Source organism: Lampris incognitus, chromosome 5 (genome assembly GCF_029633865.1).
Source record: "Lampris incognitus isolate fLamInc1 chromosome 5, fLamInc1.hap2, whole genome shotgun sequence".
Taxonomy (NCBI): Eukaryota; Metazoa; Chordata; class Actinopteri; order Lampriformes; family Lampridae; genus Lampris; species Lampris incognitus.
This window is the reverse complement of record NC_079215.1, coordinates 30783871-30803983: the sequence shown is the minus strand read 5'-3', so window position 1 is coordinate 30803983 and position 20113 is coordinate 30783871. Positions and strand designations below refer to the sequence as shown.

Below are 20113 nucleotides of genomic sequence, written 5' to 3'. Positions count from 1 at the left end.
CGATAAAAACGTGTTTTGGGCATATTGTTATTCAGGTAACAGAATATAAAGAAGTTTCATCACCTTATTGAAGCTGAACTTCTGAATATCTATATGAAAACAAAGGTCGTTTTGGATACTTGTCATTGTTGGCATATTTAGGGGATGACTAACCCACAGATATCTAAATTGCTTGTTTTAATGGTAACTGTCAGGCAGGACTTTCCTTAGAGAAATTATCTGGTGCCTAATGGTTTTCGTCTTCAGCACTGCAGCCGGACATGGAGGGATGTGAGAGGTAGTGGCAAATTTGAAGAGAACACTAAGTTATAGTGGATAGCAAGCAGATACATGTAAGAAACCCTTTCCCAGTAAATGCTTAAACAGCAATAGCTCGACCCGGGTTCAAACATATTTTTTGTTGTCCATCAGTGGAGAGAGTGCTCTAAGCAACAGCACTGGCAAGGCTGTTGAATTTCAAGGTTAATTTGTTTCATTTTTGAACTCAGAACTGGAGCTCTCCAACACCACTTTAATTCCCCACAAATCATAAGTGTCTGTGAATCCCTATTTGGACGGGATTAGTTTCTCCAGCAGAGGTCGCACTTTTTCATGTATCACAGACATACCGAGAAGTAGTAATCCAGTCCAGATCGGCCAAGTCTACGTTTTTCGTTTACTTAAAGCCAAGTATCGAAAGCTATTGATGAGTATTGTCTGATGAATATTTTACGGATGCTTTACAAGTTTTTTCCAACTTCACAGGCACGGGCTGACTAAAGACCAGCCTATATTTCAACGACTTTTCGTCCGATCAACCCCGCCAAAATGTCACCAACGTCCATCGCCGTTCCATTTTGATTTTGGACATAGGACATTTCGCTGAAGTTTAGTCCAGCCATTTGCTCCCAAGACATGAGGGTGGAAAACCAGGGCACAAATCTGCTTTTGTGTATTTATGGGGTTCATTGCATCATCCGTTTAGAATTGGAGGTTCAGAATGTTTTCACAAATTAGACTATAATCCTCCATTAACAAACAGGTGACGTAATGGCTGCGATAAGAATGTTCTATCATGTTGCCATAAAATTTTAAAATGGCAAAGATGGCCGGTCGCTCATCACTTCAAGTATGAACCAAAGTCGTTGCGACCAACCATCAAATGTAATTAGCACCGATGGCAGTAATCTTAAATTCGCAGACTATAAAAACTGGTCTTAAAAATGACTGTGAGTGATGTATGCAGCTGGAGACCAGTCACTTCCGCCTCCACAACATTGGGTAGAAACTACACCAAATATAATCCCGTCCTAATGGTCCCATGAAAAGACAGTTGCTTTGTTGTAATTACACATCAGACGACAAGAGAAACTTATTTTGTCTGAACAGAGCTCAAATTAACTAAAAAAGAGGATCTTCAGGACCATATTACTTAGCTGAGGACGAATGATGATGAATTCTGCTCTCCATTCACATAGATGGCTTGAGCGAATACAGATCACAGATCACAATTTAGATATCAGGCCTCAGAGGACCTTGATTTCTAATCTTACACTAACAGGTAAAAATCGAATGGATGGGGTAGGAGAACGAATAAGGTTATTTCGGTAAGGGAAGTAAGTTTCAAATGAATAATTTAGTCCATGTTTAAAAATGTACAATGAGTATTTTTTGGGGGGGGTGGGGGTGGGGAGTTCCCCCCTTTTTCTTCCCAATTGTACTCGTCCAATTACCCCACTCTTCCGAGCCGTCCTGGTCACTGCTCCACCCCCTCTGCCGATCCAGGGAGGGCTGCAGACTATCACATGCCTCCTCCGATACATGTGGAGTCACCAGCCACTTCTTTTCACCGGACAGTGAGAAGTTTAACCAGGGGGGACATAGCGCATGGAAGGACCATGCTATTCCCCCCAGTTCCCCCTCTCCCCTCAACAGGTGCCCAGAGGAGGCACTAGTGCAGCAACCAGGACACATACCAATATCCGGCTTCCCACCCGTAGACATGGCCAACTGTGTCTGTAGGGACGCCGGAGGTAACATGGGGATTTGAACAGGCAATCCATGTGTTGGTAAGGCAATGAAGTAGACTGCTACGCTACGCGGACACCCCATACAGTTAGTATTTTGATATCATTTGAAAACCCCCTGGTACATTTTTCTAGCCTGTCACATACACTACTGAGCATTTGACCGTTCATCTACTGGTGTTGTTGACACAGATGGCAATGAGTTGGATTAACCAGTTATATACACACACACACACACACACACACACACGCATATACACACAAACACACATGAATTGATATGCTGATGCCTATTGTCTTGAACCTACACAACAGGCAATTCACACAAAGCACAATCTCTCTTCGAGCTGTAACAAGACTGACACAATGACAATGGTGAAGGTTAGGGGGGACCTTTTTAGGATTAGTCTGTTAGTACAAACTCTCAAGTCAGTGTTTAGCAGTTTTAAAAAGAATCCACATATATTATACACGACCAAACAGGAAGGGGATAGTGCAGAGATAGCTAACCATGGTCCATGGTGTGCCAATAGTATGCAGGTTTTCCTTCCATCCAATCACATACATCAGGCCATTTCACTGATATGTCTGTCCTCCTTGGCTAAAGATGTGCTAATCCTGGTGTAATGATTGGCTGGAAGGAAAACCTGTATACTCTTGATACTCCATGGCACATAGCGGCCTATGTCTGGGATAGAGGGTTGTCTTACCATTTTCTCAGATGTACGCCGTTTTCATTCTCTGGCCTGTACCTGCAGAAAATTGCATCTTTTTAAACAAAAATTGAGGTCTGTGGACGGCATAGCATTCAACCGTCAATGTGGCGTATGAATTGCAGCTAGACCAAGATACTGAAGTTGAAATCATGTTTATGAAAATCTATTTCTCAGTGGATTACAGCTGCACTGTGGAGAAGAGTCTAAAAGCACAGCTAGACAAGGTCAGGAGTAAGACATGGTGCAGCAGGCAGAAAAAAATAGAATGCAAAGCCTAGAACAGAAGTCTACTCCAATGGACAGACTAATCCCAAAGCAGGTATAATGTGAAACGACAATGACGAGGGAGAGGGAATGACTGATGTCGGGAGACGTGTGGTAGAAATGTGTAACGAGGAAGCTGATAGATAACAAATACAGAGCCAGCTAAGAAATCTGGTCTTCTAAAGGGCAGGATAAGGGAAGCATCTCACTTTGTGGAGTGCCTGATTGGTGGGTACTGGTGTGCGTTACTGTCACTAGCAAAGAACAAGGTCCACCTGTTTCTTGCTGGATTAGCCTTATATTTGCCTTGACAGAGTTAGTAGCTGTCAAAAGAGTTTATAGCTTTGTGGGCAGTGTGCTAACCAAAATGCACCATCCGTATGCATACACACACACACACACACACACACACACACACACACACACACAAGCCAGTGCTGATTGCTGAAATGCAACAGAAAGTAAGAGGGGAATCTTAAAAAAGGGGTAGTTACCTGCAGCCGGTTCCTGGATCTTCTCCCTCTTCCGCTTCTTCTTCTTTCCCTAAAAAATATCCAGGTGAACGCTTTAAAGTGTGGCTCCAGCACTCACCCTCACTAGACCACACTTATGTCCTGCTGCTGATTGCCATGTTCACTCATCCCCTGCTGGGCATCCAACCAGCATCTCCTCGACTCCAGCCCAGAGCAAATCACCACGCTGAGGGGGACAAACCCACTGGTAGTCTGCCCTGTGTCCGAGCTACTGAGAAGACTTGAGTGTGCTTGACCCTAATCCCCGCCTCATCTGAGTGGATTCCCTTTTGGATTCCATTTTTAGAAATCTGTTTGAGTTGGGAGTGTGCTAAACCAAAGAGAGGTGGCACTTGTAAAAATCAAGTGTCACCTCTCTGCTCTTCAAATCCATCAATTTAAGTTACTTTTAGGTTGCACTCCAAATGCACCACACTCTTGTGACCACCCTGTATCAATATTGGTGCCACTGTTATGCAAAGCTTTTAAGTTCTTATAATGACAAACATTAATATGAAACACAATTAAAAATGTTCAGAGCAATTAAGGTAGTCTAGCTTGATGACTGTGAAGAGCATCACTTCATTCTAAGTGAGAGCTGGTGAGTGCTGCACGGATTTATAGTTTACACCAAATCCCCGGGGGGAGACTATAGGTATAGATAGCAGCGCAGACTCGTTCTAGTCAAATATGAGCAGCACTTTGGTTTCCTGCTGCAAAGTCTGCTAATCCACTTATTCATAAGCTAATCTGCCTTCTACTGCTGTGGCAGACAGGGAGAAGCAGCAAAAAGAGAGCGAGTAAGTGAGAGTGGGAGAGGGAGATGGTGAGGAGGGTATACAGAGCGAAGCTACTATGAATACTACGCACTGTCCATGCCAGTGCACCTTTTTTGAGGGTTTAACAAATACAATACACCGTCTGTGTTCAAAAATAGATTCTGTTCATGGTGGTTCCGGGTCTAAACTCTTTTCTTCACTTACATGCTTTTTTTGCAAATTATTGTGATACCAAGTAAGGAGCCTTCCTGTAAAGAAGCCCATTTTGTTCTGTCTATACAGACAGGGCTGTAGTAAACAAAGCTAAGAATGAAACTGGAACTGGGCTAACTGATGCTAATTGAAGATCTGTATGTTACAGTGCTACGCTTCACTGGGAGTTCTGTACGATGGCGTTTCCCCTCAGCAAGGCAACTTGGCAGTGGAGCGGCGGAGGCAGAAGGAGAGGGATGCTGCCGGTGTCCGAGGGGAGGCAGATAAACACAACAAAGCACTTTGGTGGAGGAGTGAATGTGAGTGCTGGAGCCACACTTTTTATAACGCCAGGCACTCTCACAATTTCTTACACACCAGACATGCACATGCAGTCAGAGCTACACGCTCTGAAATATGAGTGCGAAAATTGACACACCAGGCCTGGACCCACCAAAACATCCCAGTTTTACAAAACAAAAGCCTGCAGGTGTAAAAGGTTGATGTTCTCATGCACCACAGTATGTGTGATACTACCATCCTAATTTACCTGCGACACGCAGCAAATGAATCCCTTGACAATTTCATGGTTGCTTTTACATATCCAAAGCTCCATGCCGATATGGAACATCAAAGAGTAACATTACCATTATAAGGCACTTTTCATCTCACTGTCACAATGACAGCGCGCATGATACTACAATCCAGTTGTGTAAGGATGACAATATAGCAGTGAATCAGAGCACTATGAATTACACATTAGGCTAAAAACAATGGGCCAATTAATGGAATCTATTAGCATGAAGCAGGCTTGAGTCAATTACTGTTATCATTGTGTACGATTTTAAGAGCAAACTATACCACCTAGTAGGCACCAACAGACTAGAGGTAACTCAACCAAAACACACATACACGCACACAAACACACTTCTCCCATTGCCAATCTGTACTGTTGATACTTACATAATTGTCTCGGGCGGACCAGCCTGGGTAAAGCTGCATGTGGAGCTGCCGTTCCTTGCGGGCTAACTCATAATACTTAGCTTGCTCTTCTCGAGATAAAGCGTGCCACTGTTTTCAGTGCAGGGGAGATAAGTAAAGAAGAGGAGAGGGTGACAGAGAAAGAGAGAGAGAGGATAAAAAAATCAGTACACAGTCATTTACCGGCTTGCACTTACATATTCCTTCCAAAGGGACAGGGGGAAAAAATCCTTTTCAACTTCCAAACGTTTGTTGTACAAAAATATATAGAAATAAAAAGGAGGGCAAGAGAGGAATAAAGAATGAGGGAGAAACACGATGAAGAGATTAACATGCACAAGATTCGGTGAGAAGGAGAAGAAAGAGGGAGAAAAAAACCCCAACTTTGATTCCATATCAAAACACTGGTTCCAATTTAGCGTCATTTTTTTGATTCAAACTATGTCAGCCAGCAATTACCCCATGCGGCCCACAAACGAGGCTTTGCTGTGGCTGGCTGCCTCAACCACTAGGACTATTCGTTAAGGCTTTTAACATGGCTCTGTGGTCCCACTCTTTTCCCAATCCTCAAAAGGAACAAATTTTGTCATTTCCAACCATGCCATTATCTGGGCATATTTTATTATAGCCAATTTGATTAAATGTCAGTTAAAACAGTTAGGCAATCCATTTCTGTATCTGCGCTAGCAAAAAAACATATAATAGGGCAATCGTTAAGATAATCACAACCAGCCTATCAAAGAGCATTTTTTTGGATGCTTTTTTTAAACTAATTGATGAGGCTGTGTGGGCTATCTCTCCAGACCCAAACTTCTTAATCCTCCTTTACACACTTTGGTTGGGAGCATGAAGTCTGAGTCATTTACATGAAACAACAGCGGACTACGACAACGTGCCCGTGAAACGGGGCGCTACCTACCCTCCGACCGAGGATCTGGTTGATGGCGGCGCTCTCCTTCAGCGTGCACTCGGCAACCACGTTGGCTCGCATTTCTTTCATGTAGAGCATGAAGGCGTTCAGCGGTTTCTTAATGTGCGGTCTTTTGGGCTCCTGCTCCTTTCTCTGTTCATGCTGGGGTTTCCTGTCAAAACAATAGAGGAAAAACCACAGGGATGGAGGTAAAGATGAGGAAGAAAAGACTGATGGTAAAATGAATTTCTAAAATAAAATAAATAAATAAGTAAATAAAGGAAGCCAACATTATGACAGTAGAGGGCGTGGGTAGGGGCTGGCGTTATTGCAGTGAAAGCCACAAGGGTCTGGTTGCTCTTAACCAGCAGTGAGGCTGCGTGAGAGGGGTTACCACGCCATGGGCCCCTGCACTCGCCTTTGATCATGTGCAGTTGCACAGTCACAGTCTTTCAAGCACTGAGATTACTTCACCAGTAATGGCAACCAATCCCTCTCCGCAACAGTACATTGGCAATCGCCGAGAACCAAATGCAACAGCTCCCATTCTGGACTTACTTTCTAATAATCATTTTGATATTAATACAGTGCAAGAGTGTGCATAAATAATGAAAATATAATTGATATAAAAAAAATTTTAAAAAATCACATCCAAGGATCCTCAAAGCGCTTCGCACTAAGGGGAGGGAGTCAATTCACTTTATCCAAGCACTAATCTTGAACCTGTAATCAGTTGCTGTCCAAGTGTGTTGTGATCCCCGAGGCCAAATGAAGCATGGGCATGTTATCAGTAGAGCATGGTCCCTTACTGTTTATCTCCTTACATCAAGGGAATGGGAACAAGGCTCTAACTGCCAGTCTGTTTGGCAAGGTGGACCAGCCTTAGTGTTGGAGTGCACAATTACCTGGAAATATCTGATCGCAGAGTGATGTTGTGAGGTAGGTGGGATGGGTAGCGACATCAGCTTTGAAAAAAAAAGTGAAAATGCATCTGTCTGTTTGTGCGTATATGTCAGTGCGTACATGTGCGAGCTTTTGCTGAGGCATTTTCTTTGAGGGGACTCACATATGCATGAGGTCTGTTTCATGCTGAGGCTCGTGTTTGACCTGCGGGTTGACGATGGCTGGGTGGGGGATCCCTGTGGCGTGTGGACCCGGGGGACCTGGCACCATATGGTGAGAGAACCTGTGAAAACATCACACGTAAGGCATTTTGATAATTATTAAATAGAGGCAGCAATGAAACACGCAGCAGAGGTAAATGATACGCATCACACATTTCACACATCTGACAGCATGGCACACATACACAAAAATAATTCCAAGGAAGGAAACCCCATGGATGCTGGCAAACACTTGTTTGCCTGAATAATGCTCACAAATTTCAGCCACGACATATGTGAAAGTAATGATGCCGAGGGTGGTGCTCATAGTAGGTTGTGTTTCTCTCCGTTGAGCCATTGGTTTAAGTGTAACCCTTTACAGTTGCACTCTCACTCTGATTGTTGGCTAACAAATGGAGCATCAAATAAAATAAGGATATCAACACCTGATCCCACAACTCACACCTGGCTTTACTCAGTGTCTAAATCACCGTTCATTATCCATACCATGTTGACATAAGACCGAGGGAGTGCGTGAGAGACAGAGAGAGAGAATCTGATGGAGAGACGATGACAGTGAAAGAAAAAAACACAGAGCAGAGGAGGCGAGAATTGGAAAAAAAATGGAGGTAGGAAGGCAAAAGAGTGAAGAAAGGTCTTGAAAAGTGATGCTTTACAAATACATAGTGTGGCTAGAAGTGAAGTGCTTCCAGAAATCTTTGAAGGGGCTAAGCAGACACATGGTTATGCAGGGGCACGCATGTGGTGATGCGTTTGACTTGTGCCGGTCACACAGAGAAGCACATGTGGGGGGAAGCTGCGTCGGCAGTGGTAGAAGAGAAGAACAGCCTGAAGCAGACCTCCTTCTGTAGACTGGTGGAGGAGGAATGCATTTCTCCCTTCAACACCATTGGCTAGCACAGAGTCAGGGAGAGAATGTGTATCCGATCAGGGGAAATAATTGAAAAAAACTGAGACATAATTGCTCCATGGCAACACTAATCTATATGAGCCATGCATGCATGTGTGGGTCTATAGTAGCTTTATTGACAGCTGATGATTGCTTATGGCATGAAACAGGCTTGTACTGTCCCATAAAGAATTTACTTGACTCACTGGATTATTTTGCTCCTTATTTGTTGAGCACTTTCCCTACCATTGAGTGTTTCTTTTAGCAGTATATATATATATATATATATATATATATATATATATATATATATATATATATATATATATATATATATATATATATATATATATATATATATATATATATATATATACACTTTTTTGTGGGGGTGAGTGTTTATATGTGCACCAGGTGTGTGTATGTTTGTGTGTGCATATACACATATTTATGTGTGTGTGTTTTTTTGTTTTGTTGCATGTATACTCATGTGAGAGCGATGCTTACCATCCTAGTGGTGGGGTGATCTGACCCACTCCCCCAGGAGACAGTGAGTAGAAGTTGGGCATGTCTGGTCCTGGGTGATGCCTTGGCATACCTACAGATTGACACCAGAGATAAAATAAAGTCCTATCAAGTCCTTGGTATGCAGATGGAGATCTCGTACACTAAACTAAAATGGTGTACTCCTAATGGGAAATAAGCATTTGCAAGTATCAAAGTAGCTGTTTTAAACATGTTAGACTATGATCACTGACTGTCACATCTCTCATGATGAACCCACTGTAAAGCAAAGATAATGCATCGTTGCTTGTGCATAAGTCCTGATCAAACCTTACATGACACAATAGGATCACCTTTTGCCCATCCCCTCCATTGTGTACCAGTGGTTGACTAAAAACTGCTTGTAGCAGGTCCAGCAGCTCTCCCTGTAGAGATGAGATTGACTTGAACTGTATGTCAATCAATCTTCAGGTCTCAGATCCTGTATCTTCATCTGGCCCATTTCTTTTGGACTTCTATGTTCAAGGCTCCCTGTTTGTCAGTTGAGACCCAATGAGGACTGGGGCTGATAATGAAAATGAATTACCTCTATCCAATTACTCTCTTCTTGAAAATTGTAAATTATTTTTTTTCTTAATGTATGAACTCTCACGTTAGATATGAAATCTTAAAGCAGCAACTAGAATACACAGTCTTGCAATCAAGACCACCCTGGGCAAAACCAAGTCCAGACCAAGTCTTTAAAGGGGGGCAAGTCGAAGTCAAGTCTGAGACCAAAGTTTATTGAGTCTGAGTAATGTTCAAGACTTTAAAGTGGTGAGTCCAACTCAAGTCCAGTGGAGCCAAAATTCATGTTAATACCGACACCAGAACAGTGCAAGTCCAATAAACACCATGGCTGTAACTATACTAGTCTACCATTATGGTAAATCAAAGTTTCCCAACACTGTAATATGTATTTATTATTTTTTCCTGCCAAGGAGAGAATGTTTCATATTCCAATTATCCAGCGTATCAGATACATAAATTAATAATACAAAAGCAAAACAAATTAGATTGCATTTTACGGACACCAGGGGAAGTTTAATATTCATTTAGAAAAGAAAAGAAAAAAATTAGCTCAACCCATCTCAAAAAAATGATCATGAGTCCAAGTACTTGTCCTCTGAAGTCCAAGATGAGAATGACTCCTACAAACTGCAGACTCGACACCAAGTCCATACTCAAATACTACAACCCTGATACATGTATACTGAGCATGTGAATACACAGACACGCACGCGTACACACACACACACACACACACACACGAGAAGAGGGCAATGCTTCAAGATTAGCACCATCTTCTAATCCCTACTGGAGCCTGGCTTTTCTCCTCTTTTCTCTGCCTCCATTTTTTTTCTCTTCCCCATTTTCTCTCCAGGCTGCAATCTAAAGGGGCCTCCCTCCTCAGAGAAGCATGGCTAGCAGGGGGCTTATATCTCCAAAGCCAGTGTAGCAGCGCTGGATTCCTAGCATGCACTGCACCACCCCCTGCCCAGTAATCCACCACCTCACACTCCTCAGGGCCCTCCTGAGGGCAGCAGGGGAGGAGGGGAGGAGGACGCCGCAGAGAGCTTGGGAGTGTTAACCTTGTCATTCACACCCCTTAGGTGCCTAATTACCCAGTCTCTGTTCACACGTTCCGTCCGCACCCAAACACCATTTCAACCTCACGTCAACCCCTTGAAAACTACAACATGGACCGCTAAATACCTGAAAACAATCTGAGCTCTGACTCACTCTAGAGAAAGTCTTCCTCGTGCTTTCATATCTTAATAACGCCTGCTCGATTCAACATGGGAGTTTATATAACCTAATGAGGACAAATTATAATAAAACCGTTTGGCCATCATAACGCCATATTTCTGCTTCAAAATGAATAAGGTATTAACAGCTCAAATGCTGCCAGAGACTCAGAGGTCATCTTTCATACCGTCTTCTTCTTTGATGTTTAGGTTGGGGGGAAAAAATACGGCCCTCTTTTATGCTTAGTCACAAACCTTCTCCAAAAATTCAAGTCAGATTTATTTGTATAGCCCTAAATCACAATTTAGTCCAAGAGGGCTTTACGATCGCAAAATTTAGTCGGACAACTGATCTGATTATTACATTTTATCATTCTGCTGTCATACAAGCTTTCATAATTTCTCCCCTGGTGTAATGCAAAAATCATCCTACTGTAAATCAAAAGCCTCTTCAGTGTTTCCAACTGGGACCGGATGCGTCAGCTTTCAAGATGCTCTCTGGTGCCAACTCGTAAAATCATATCATCCCAATTCTGGCATCACCTCACTGGTTACCTGTTGGTTTTCGTAATGACTCACCACATTACTTTTAAAGCACAGGCAGGCTTGTTACCCTGAAATTTCACTCTGTGTGAATCTGAGTGTGAACATATCCCATTACAACTGTCCTACTGGTTCTTTTTACAGTCTAAATGTTAAACTTAAGGAGATGAGGAAACCTTCTACTCCTCTTCTGAGCAACCACTACTTAAAGGGGATGAATACAGTCTTTTACAGATGTGTTGTTATGTGTCCCCCCCTTTTTTCCCCCAATTGTATCCGGCCAATTACCTCACTCTTCCGAGCCGTCCTGGTTGCTGGTCCACCCCCTGGAGAGGGCTGCAGACTACCACATGCTTCCTCCGATCCATGTGGAGCCGCCAGCCGCTTCTTTTCACCTGACAGTGAGGAGTTTCACCAGGGGGCGTAGCGTGTGGGAGGATCACGCTATTCCCCCCAGTTCCCCCTCCCCCCCCAAACAGGCACCCAGACCAAACAGAAGAGGCGCTAGTGCAGCGACCAGGACATACCCACATCCAGCTTCCCACCTGTAGACATGGCCAATTGTGTCTGTAGGGACACCCAAACAAGCAAGAGGTAACACGGGGATTCAAACTGGTGATCCCCGTGTTGGATTGTACAGAAAACGGCTTGTGTTCTATTACAACAGGTGTCGGAAATTGAGATTTGACCAGAAATGTAAAACGCTTTGAATGGCTGTTGCAGCTAAAAAAGCGCTATATAAAATGCAACTTGATTGATTGATTGATACGCAACAGAATAGACCGCTACGCTACCCGGACGCCCAGTTTCTTTTCTTTTAATCATTCCACTGTAATCGTGATTTGTCTGTCATCTGCTGATACATTGGTTGTTAGTATATGAATGCCTTGATGTTATCAGTAGAATTTAATACTAACCCTAAACCCCATAACATATCCCTCCACTGCTGTAGTCTGTCAGCACACACGCAAATGAACAAACATGTGCACGCATGTATACACACACACACACACACACACAATCACAATGCACAGTCTTTTAGCTATATAACACACATACACATTATATATAGTGGGTTTTTTTTTCGGGAACCGTCAACGGTGTTGATAAACGTGCTCAACAAATGAGGAGCAGAACATTAAGATTTAATATTTTTCCTACATCTGATATATATATATATATATATATATATATATATATATATATATATATTCCTCTTTCATTGTGTTTTTATTATAAATAAAAATTGCACAAGTTTATCTAAAAATGTGTAAATGAAATGCACGTTGAAAAGATGGAAAAAAAAGTGTTCAAAGGGACCCTCATTCGACCTTCGGTCCCGCACTGCAGCCCTGTGCATATTACTGCTCATAATGAGAAAATCCATGATCGTTTTTCATAATTAACAAGAAGATCAAAGTCCTGATCCCACTAAGGAATGCACTGCAGTGATTGGTCAATATGAGAAGGGGGAGAGAGAGAGAGAGAGAAAGAGAGTCAGAGAGAAATTTCATTTTCATAAGCATCTTTCCAGTTTAGCTTACTGATGGATAGCTATGAAGATGCCCTTAGAGCTCATTTGCAGCGTTCATGAGCTAAATCTCTAAATTTGACTTTCTATTCTGTAGTTGTGAAGTGCAAGCATCAAATATATGATTAAATAAAAAAAAAACCATTCACAGTCTTCCTTTGTTGTTAGTGTGCCTACAGTTTGCATACAGGATATCAATGCCAGCATAAACATTCAAATCAGCTTGAATGCTTATCTTCATATGTTGTACTATAGACAGCTACAATTTTATGAAATCTACCTAAATCCACTGTTGTGTGTGCCTGAAAACATATTCGGTCCCTCAGTTAACTTACCAAGTCTTCAAATTAAGCATTTAACGAAATGTGTCTTATGCATTAGATTTATTTTTTATCAACATATAGAGAGAGCAGCTACTTTATACACTTATTCCCTTGAGCAGAGTTTCCACGCTGTTTCTGTTCAGTTTCTACGCTGCTATTTAAAGCACGTTCCTCAGAAACCTTCATGCCTCATCATCTTCATTAGCTGCATCCTGTCTGCCTTCTCTCTTTCTCCTCCTCCTCCTCAACCCGGGACTGGAGGAGAAATAGGGGAAAAAAAGGGTACGAGAAGGAGAGAAAAGGTGTGGGGGAGCCCCTCGTGACCTGGTGAAGTGTTTGGCCAGAGCTGTCCAAGATGTAGCATGACAGCGTTATACTGACATATGATTTGCTGAGGGATAGGGCAGTAGAGTTAGCTGAGATAGTGCTCTGCCTTCAGGAAAGAGCACGCTGCGTAATGTTTACTTTTTGTGATCCTCTTTTTTGGTTTCTGAAGGGAGAATGTGTTTCCTCACTAGGTTGAGATTTGCTGGCTGGTTCAGGGGCATTTCGAGCAAGGCAGGTGCTTTTGATGTCACAGGTTCATTAACCCGGGATCTTTCAATTAAGAGATGCTTTCTCTAGGGGTGTCCAGGTAGCGTAGTGGTCTATTCCATTGCTTACCAACACGGGGATCGCCGGTTTGAATGTCCATGTTACCTCCAGCTTGGTTGGGCGTCCCTACAGACACAATTGGCCGTGTCTAGAGGGACTGGGGGGAATAGCATGATCCTCCCACGTGCTACGTCCCCCTGGCGAAACTCCTCACTGTCAGGTGAAAAGAAGCAGCTGGCAACTCCACATGTATTGGAGGAAGCATGTGGTAGTCTGCAGCCCTCTCTGGATTGGCAGAGGGGGTGGAGCAGCAACTGAGATGGCTCGGGGAGTGAGGTAATTGGCTGGATACAATTGGGAAGAAAAAGGGGGGGTGCTTTCTCTAACACAAACCCTCATGGCATGGCACTACTGTGACACCTTCTATGTTTTTGCTTTTTGTCCTACGGGTCACCTACCTTGTTTGTTGTTGGCATCCTGGGGGTGGTGTCCAGAGTGTGGCCCCGGGGCAAAGTGCTCGTCACTGTATGTGATCAGCGGAGTGAGCGGATGGACCGCATGGGACGGCTGCACCACGGGAACCTTGTTGGACTGAGGTGAGAAATGGAGAAAGAGAGAGAAAAAAAAACAAGGCATTTTTTTAATTCAAGTTTTAACTTTTTTTCCCATGTAGCTGGTATGCTGAGGTTTGAATGAAGCCCCTGCCTTTGCCACATGATACGGATGTTCTGTGTGGCATATACTGTGCGGGTGGTCCACTGTGCTATAACAGAGCCTCCTTATGCATGTGAGTAGAGATTAATTGCATGGTCAAAATAATATTATCTTTTTTAAAAAATTCTCCCACCATTTGTAAATGTCCTCTCTTAGCCGGAGCCCAACACCTCAAATAACTCTTGTTTAGTCTAGGTCAGCAAGATGGAGCTCTATTCCCTGAAGGAAGGACCAAAACAAGTCAAGAAGTGTGTGAGCATGTTTGAGAAAGCATAGAGAAGAGAGCCAAACAGACCGGCAGCGAGAGGGAGAGAGCGAGGGAGAGATAGAGCTAGAGAGAGAGAGAGAAAGAGACCCACAGGGTAGTTAGAGCAGAGGTCTTAGGCGGGAGATCAAAGGCAGTCATTAGCCGATGAATAAGAGGAGTTCATTACAGAGCCAGAGCCAGAGGAAGGAGGGATGAAGGATGGAGGGGGAGGAGATGGGGGGGTTGGTTACAGCAAGAGAGCGAGAGAGACACGTCTGCAATGGCACCAAAATGCGGGGCTAATCACGTCAACAGTGGCCCAGCGACAGGCCCCTTACCTCAGGGCTGACTCAGAGACCTGCCCCCTGAAACCAAAATAAACCCTGACAGACCCAAACCTCATCCCCAACCCCCATCCACTAGCGCTTACACGCCTCAACAGCACTGAACACATGGTACTGCTTAACCATGTTAAATCTACTATTCATAGTCGGAGCCCAGAACTGAGTTGGAGTCAAAATATCACCTCCAAAGGATATACTGCTAATCTTAAACATCAATCTACTGCAGGCGGAACCACATCTAAAAAACATTTCGGCGAGGAGAAAGGATTTTCGCAAGCTGTGAAAGCCATAGTTACTTAAAAATGCGATCAAATGCTCACATAAAGAAAAAACTTCCTCACATATAAAACTATGTCTCCCCTGATGATTTTAATGATCATGGTCTCCTTTTCATAGACGCTAAAGGTTTCTAAAGTGACAGTGCAATAAACTCACTGCTGTTAGCGGCTCTCACTGTTTGGTGTGAGCCAAGGTGACATTCATGCTTCTCTAATTGGTCATTGCTGGCTGCAGGACCAAGTCAGAAAAACACACACACACACACACACACACACACACACACACACACACACACACACACACCCTAGTCGAGACACCAGTGGCTGGAATGTCTGCGTGTTCGCCAACCCTCTCGCAGACTGGCACCAACTTCAACTCACCCCCACCCTTCTGGGAATGTCATAACAAGGAACCTACGGTGCAGTCTGTATGTGTATGAGAGTGTGAATAGGTACATGTACACATGTATACCCCGGCAAAGGATCTCCATTACTGCAAAGGATCTCCATTACTATGTATTTGACTTTAATCATGTTACGCTGCTATCTCAGCTGCCACAAGGATCTCATCTCTGGCCAGCGACTCTCGTAATTTCGCTCAGTGACACTCCATCATTGGACTGCATTACATTATGCCATTTAAAATGTTTAGCTTGACAGATGAGATCAAAATTAACTACAGAAAAATAACAGGAAAAAGTCTGGGCAACAGCCTGAGATAGTTTCAGCCAAATTAATCAAATCCTGCCCCAAGAGACCCAGTAGCTTCTTGTCCAGGTGAGGCAGCCTGTTTGACCTGGTCAGCCAGGGTCCAAGGTTATGGGATAATCCGTGTGTGGGACTGGCTGGGTTTATTCTCCCAAGGGAAGACTAATAGTAGGGCTGCTCACCTTAATAGAGGGCCAGTCCTTGGCCGGACGAGCCAGCACATGTCTATACTGGAGGCTAACTGATAGCATTATCAGCAGTATTATTATACACATCTCCTTCAATTTGTTGTCAATGTGGGAATGAGATCATAACCTGGAGGATTATCAGTGTGATTTATTTTGGTAACGGGGGGGGGGGGGGATTTTCACCAACTAGGAGGAAAAATAAAACAGAAAGAAAGTGGATAGAAACAAAAGCTTGTTACACACTCATTCACACACCCATGCAAAATATGGTACAGCATTAAAAAAAAAAAAAAAAAAAAAAAAAGAAGGTTGAGGTGATTGACTCCCTAGCACCTGTGAAAGCTGAGGGGCTTTTCAAGTGCTCCGACTCCCCGTATTGAAGAAGCCTTCTTTTGTGCTTTCCCAGTTGCAGCTGTCAGAGCCCATTTTTCTCAACTTCTTATTTAACTGACTCTATTGTGGCTAAATCCATCCGGAAAAAAACTGCAGACCTCTGTGACCAACGCAGCGTTTATGGATATATACAGTGCAGAAAAAGCATGTCCGACCTTGCCCTCATCATGGTGGCTAGCATTCACACTGCTACTGATAACTAAGAAGTCCATTCAGTCAGCAAAAAACAGTTAAAACCTACTTTTACATTATTCTCTCCCCGCAGATTCTTACATTTGGGATCAGGGTAATCGGTTCAGAAAACTGAAATCCACACCTGACATGTTTAGACTGTCTCCTCTGAAAGTTTTAGTGATTCCGGGTGATCAGGCGCCACAAAGCTGCTACTTTAATACTTCCAGGTGGTGCGTTTTTGGCTCGCTGCTCCTTCCTCACCTCTAAGCTCTCGCCAAGTTTTCGCACAAAAATGTATGTGCACTTTTTCTAAACCTCTGGAGGTTGCGGTTGGACAGACTTGCCTGACCACGAAGCAGTGAGGGTCACGCAACTTCATGGCACATAAGATCCACGCTTGCCCACTTCCCCTCTCTCGCTCACTTAAAAAGCCTTCTGCAGCAGCGTCAGGATGGAGGGCAGCCATATTGGAGGTCCTTTTGTTGCCGGGGGGGAAATAATAGGCTTAGGATCTTTCTATTCATATTTTTCAGAAGAGAGCGAGAGAGAGAGAGAGAGAGAGAGAGAGAGAGAGAGAGAGAGAGAGAGAGAGAGAGAGAGAATGAAGGGAGGGAGGGAGGCGGCGCAGATTGAAAAGAAAACGTTCCATTTGAAATTTTATAACCAGGCTTGGCCGGCCCTTTTACAGAACGGCTCAGATGTGGGTTTTAAGAGAAATTCATTGTGCGGAACTGGAGCTGGCACGGAGCCCTCCATGGAGGAGACAGTCCAGTGCGTTTCAGCGCAGGGAGTGAATGACTTGGCGTGATGTCTGCGAATTGAGGTGGGGAAGGAAAAGTTTCGTATGGGTGGCTATTCTGTTTTTTGTTTTAAGGAGGGGAAAAGGAGAGGGGTGTCATTTCTGAGATGGTACTGTGGAGCTGATTCTACTAAGGTTACTGCTATAGTTGGGGTGTTCGTGCGTGTGTGTGTGTGCGCATCTCACATGGAATGCTTCTCCTAAATATTCCCTGTTTAGCATGTTTCCCTCTCTCCCCTCACAGCACAGCCTTTGTACTCCTCTCAATTATCCCACTTCTACAGATTGGAGTGGGAAAAAAAGAAGAGGGGGAGCAGGAATTTTATAATAATCACTTCCCACTCCTGTAATTTATATGCAATGAGGACTCCTTGCGCCTGCAGCTACAATCAAGTGTGTGGAAACCATGCGAGGTGTTTCACAAACAGCTGAGGAGACGGCAGCTCCAGCAGTGGCAGCGGATTCCCATGCTGCTAAAGCTCCTCTGTGAAAAGCCCTCATCACACCCTTTGCTCTGCATAGCCCAACCTCACCTGCTCCCTACCGGAGCAATAACCTCACAAACTACAGCTCAGGGGTATTAACAGAAGAATTAAAGAAAGGGCAAGTGAAAGTGCCTGTTTGAAAGGGAAAGAAAGGGGCAATGTTTGTTTAAGGAGTGTTTGTCCTCTGTTTACAAAGAGGCCAGGATTACTGATGGAAAGCCTCCATAAATACTGAAACTTGCACAGTAAAGAGGGAAGGTGAGGGCGTGCCCTGTGCTAAAATCCAGCAGAGCAACTGTTAAGACCAGGTGAGTGTGTGTGTGTGTGTTTGTGTGCGTGCACACGCGCTCACGCATGGGAGCTACAAAGCCCCCACAAAGTGGTTTTGTAGCACAGAAGAGAAAGGGACGGCTCCCCCTTCTTATGGGAACCAGGGGAGACCAACCTGGGAAAGCTTAAATAAATAACCAATTACCATTTGCAGAGTGGATTGAACCCCAGCAGCTTTCAGAGGAGCGCTAAAAACAGAATGTTTTATTGGCAGGATGGCCCTTTGGCCAGGGGGCTTAATGTAACGAAACCCAATTAATGGAGAAGAAAGCCAGGCCGGCAGCAGGCGAGGGAGCGCCACGTGCCCGGGGTAATGAGACAAACGAGTAGATCCAACTGCAGGGACAGGAGTGGAGGAGGCTGCGAATGGCAGGAAAAGCCTGCCCCGGAGAGAAATTTACATCTATGAAGCCCCCAATCCCTTTCCTTCTCCATTTCCTTTCAACCCTAAATCCCGCATGCTGGTCAGAGTCCAATAGTTGAAAGAAAAACTATGACACTGAGGGTAAGGCCACTTACTAAATGGGGACGCGGATAAAGGGAACTGTTTTATCAATTATCCTCATGGTGGAAATAGGCATGAACCATATAGTCAACGTTGCAGTGGGGCTGTTTGATTTAGAACAAAAATTCAACATATGAGGAAATTGTCACACTGGCTGCCATCATTAGACCCCCCCCACACACACACACACACCCACACACACACACACACACACACACACACACACACACACACACACACACACACACACACACACACACACACAAAGCACCCAGAGGAATGCATACATCAAACACTAAACAAATTAATGCCTAAAGAGACAGCACATGACCGACATGTGGCACTGAACACACAAGCACTCAGCAAAACAAACTCAAGCAAACAGAGACACAGAAAGACATGTTGCAAAATATGGTCATGAGAAAAGGCTGTGGGAGCAGAGACTGCATGTGCAAACACACACCTATAAACCCAAAAGTGTCACATATGCAAACTAAATGGCCCAACGACCCTTTAGTAGCACAGTGTCTTCTTTCCTATCATCAACAGCTGTGCTGAATAAAACTAGGAGGAATACTAAACATACCTCTGTTGAAATCAGCCGAGTTTGAATGGGGTTTCATAATCTAAACCCTTGACCTCGCTGGCAAGACGAGTGTGGGCTCCAAGCAAAATAACCATGCTAGCTAGCTCTTTTACAGAAATTGTCAGCGTGCAAATTATTTAATTTGTGTTACTGCTGGAGAGTGATCATACTAGTAAAAGAGGGGGGGGGAGAAAATGGCTGACCGGGGGCATTTTTTCAAGCAGAAATATCACCATCACTCCAAATGAGTAAGCCTCGGTCAGATCGCATTTGATGGGCTAGAGCAGTGAATTACTACTGGAGTTCATATGGGACAAGGATTAGATGGATGTTATTTGGGAGGATATTGCATCAGCATTCTGTAAGTGGGAATGGTCTATAAATAGCAGTTGTGGTTGCTGGACATCATAAGGTTTCCCTTATGACAATCTTGAAAAATGAGACTGTCCGGTGGACTTAGCAGTTCACCAGCACTGAGAGGTGGCCATGTCTCAGTGATCGCTGCATGGCTGAGTGTGTGGTGGAGGGCTCCTGCTCTGGCAGAGCCCAATGCACACTGCAGGTTGCTCACCTTACGGTGGGGCACAGGGATAATTATCACAGCAGGGTCTAGTCTCATCAAAGGACTGAGGAAAGGGCAAACATTCTGCTGAAGTGCCATTGTCAGCAGGCCTGCAAGTGCACACACAAAACATACACACAATGGC

General features: G+C 44.0%; 1 protein-coding gene across 3 annotated transcripts in view; it reads right to left on the bottom strand.

The window, feature by feature from the left end:
- Positions 1 to 20113, bottom strand: part of lef1 (lymphoid enhancer-binding factor 1) — a 44919-nt gene that overhangs the window by 8038 nt on the left and 16768 nt on the right. For 2 of the 3 annotated variants that reach the window (XM_056280402.1, XM_056280401.1), the window contains exons 4-9: positions 14114 to 14246; positions 8881 to 8971; positions 7427 to 7546; positions 6370 to 6532; positions 5433 to 5540; positions 3481 to 3529 (exon numbers count right to left, since the gene is read on the bottom strand). In XM_056280402.1, coding sequence (XP_056136377.1) covers positions 3481 to 3529; positions 5433 to 5540; positions 6370 to 6532; positions 7427 to 7546; positions 8881 to 8971; positions 14114 to 14246 — 664 coding nt within the window. Of the gene's footprint in view, positions 1 to 2723; positions 2759 to 3480; positions 3530 to 5432; positions 5541 to 6369; positions 6533 to 7426; positions 7547 to 8880; positions 8972 to 14113; positions 14247 to 20113 lie in introns of those variants that run through there. The other variant, XM_056280403.1, reaches the window with a different exon arrangement.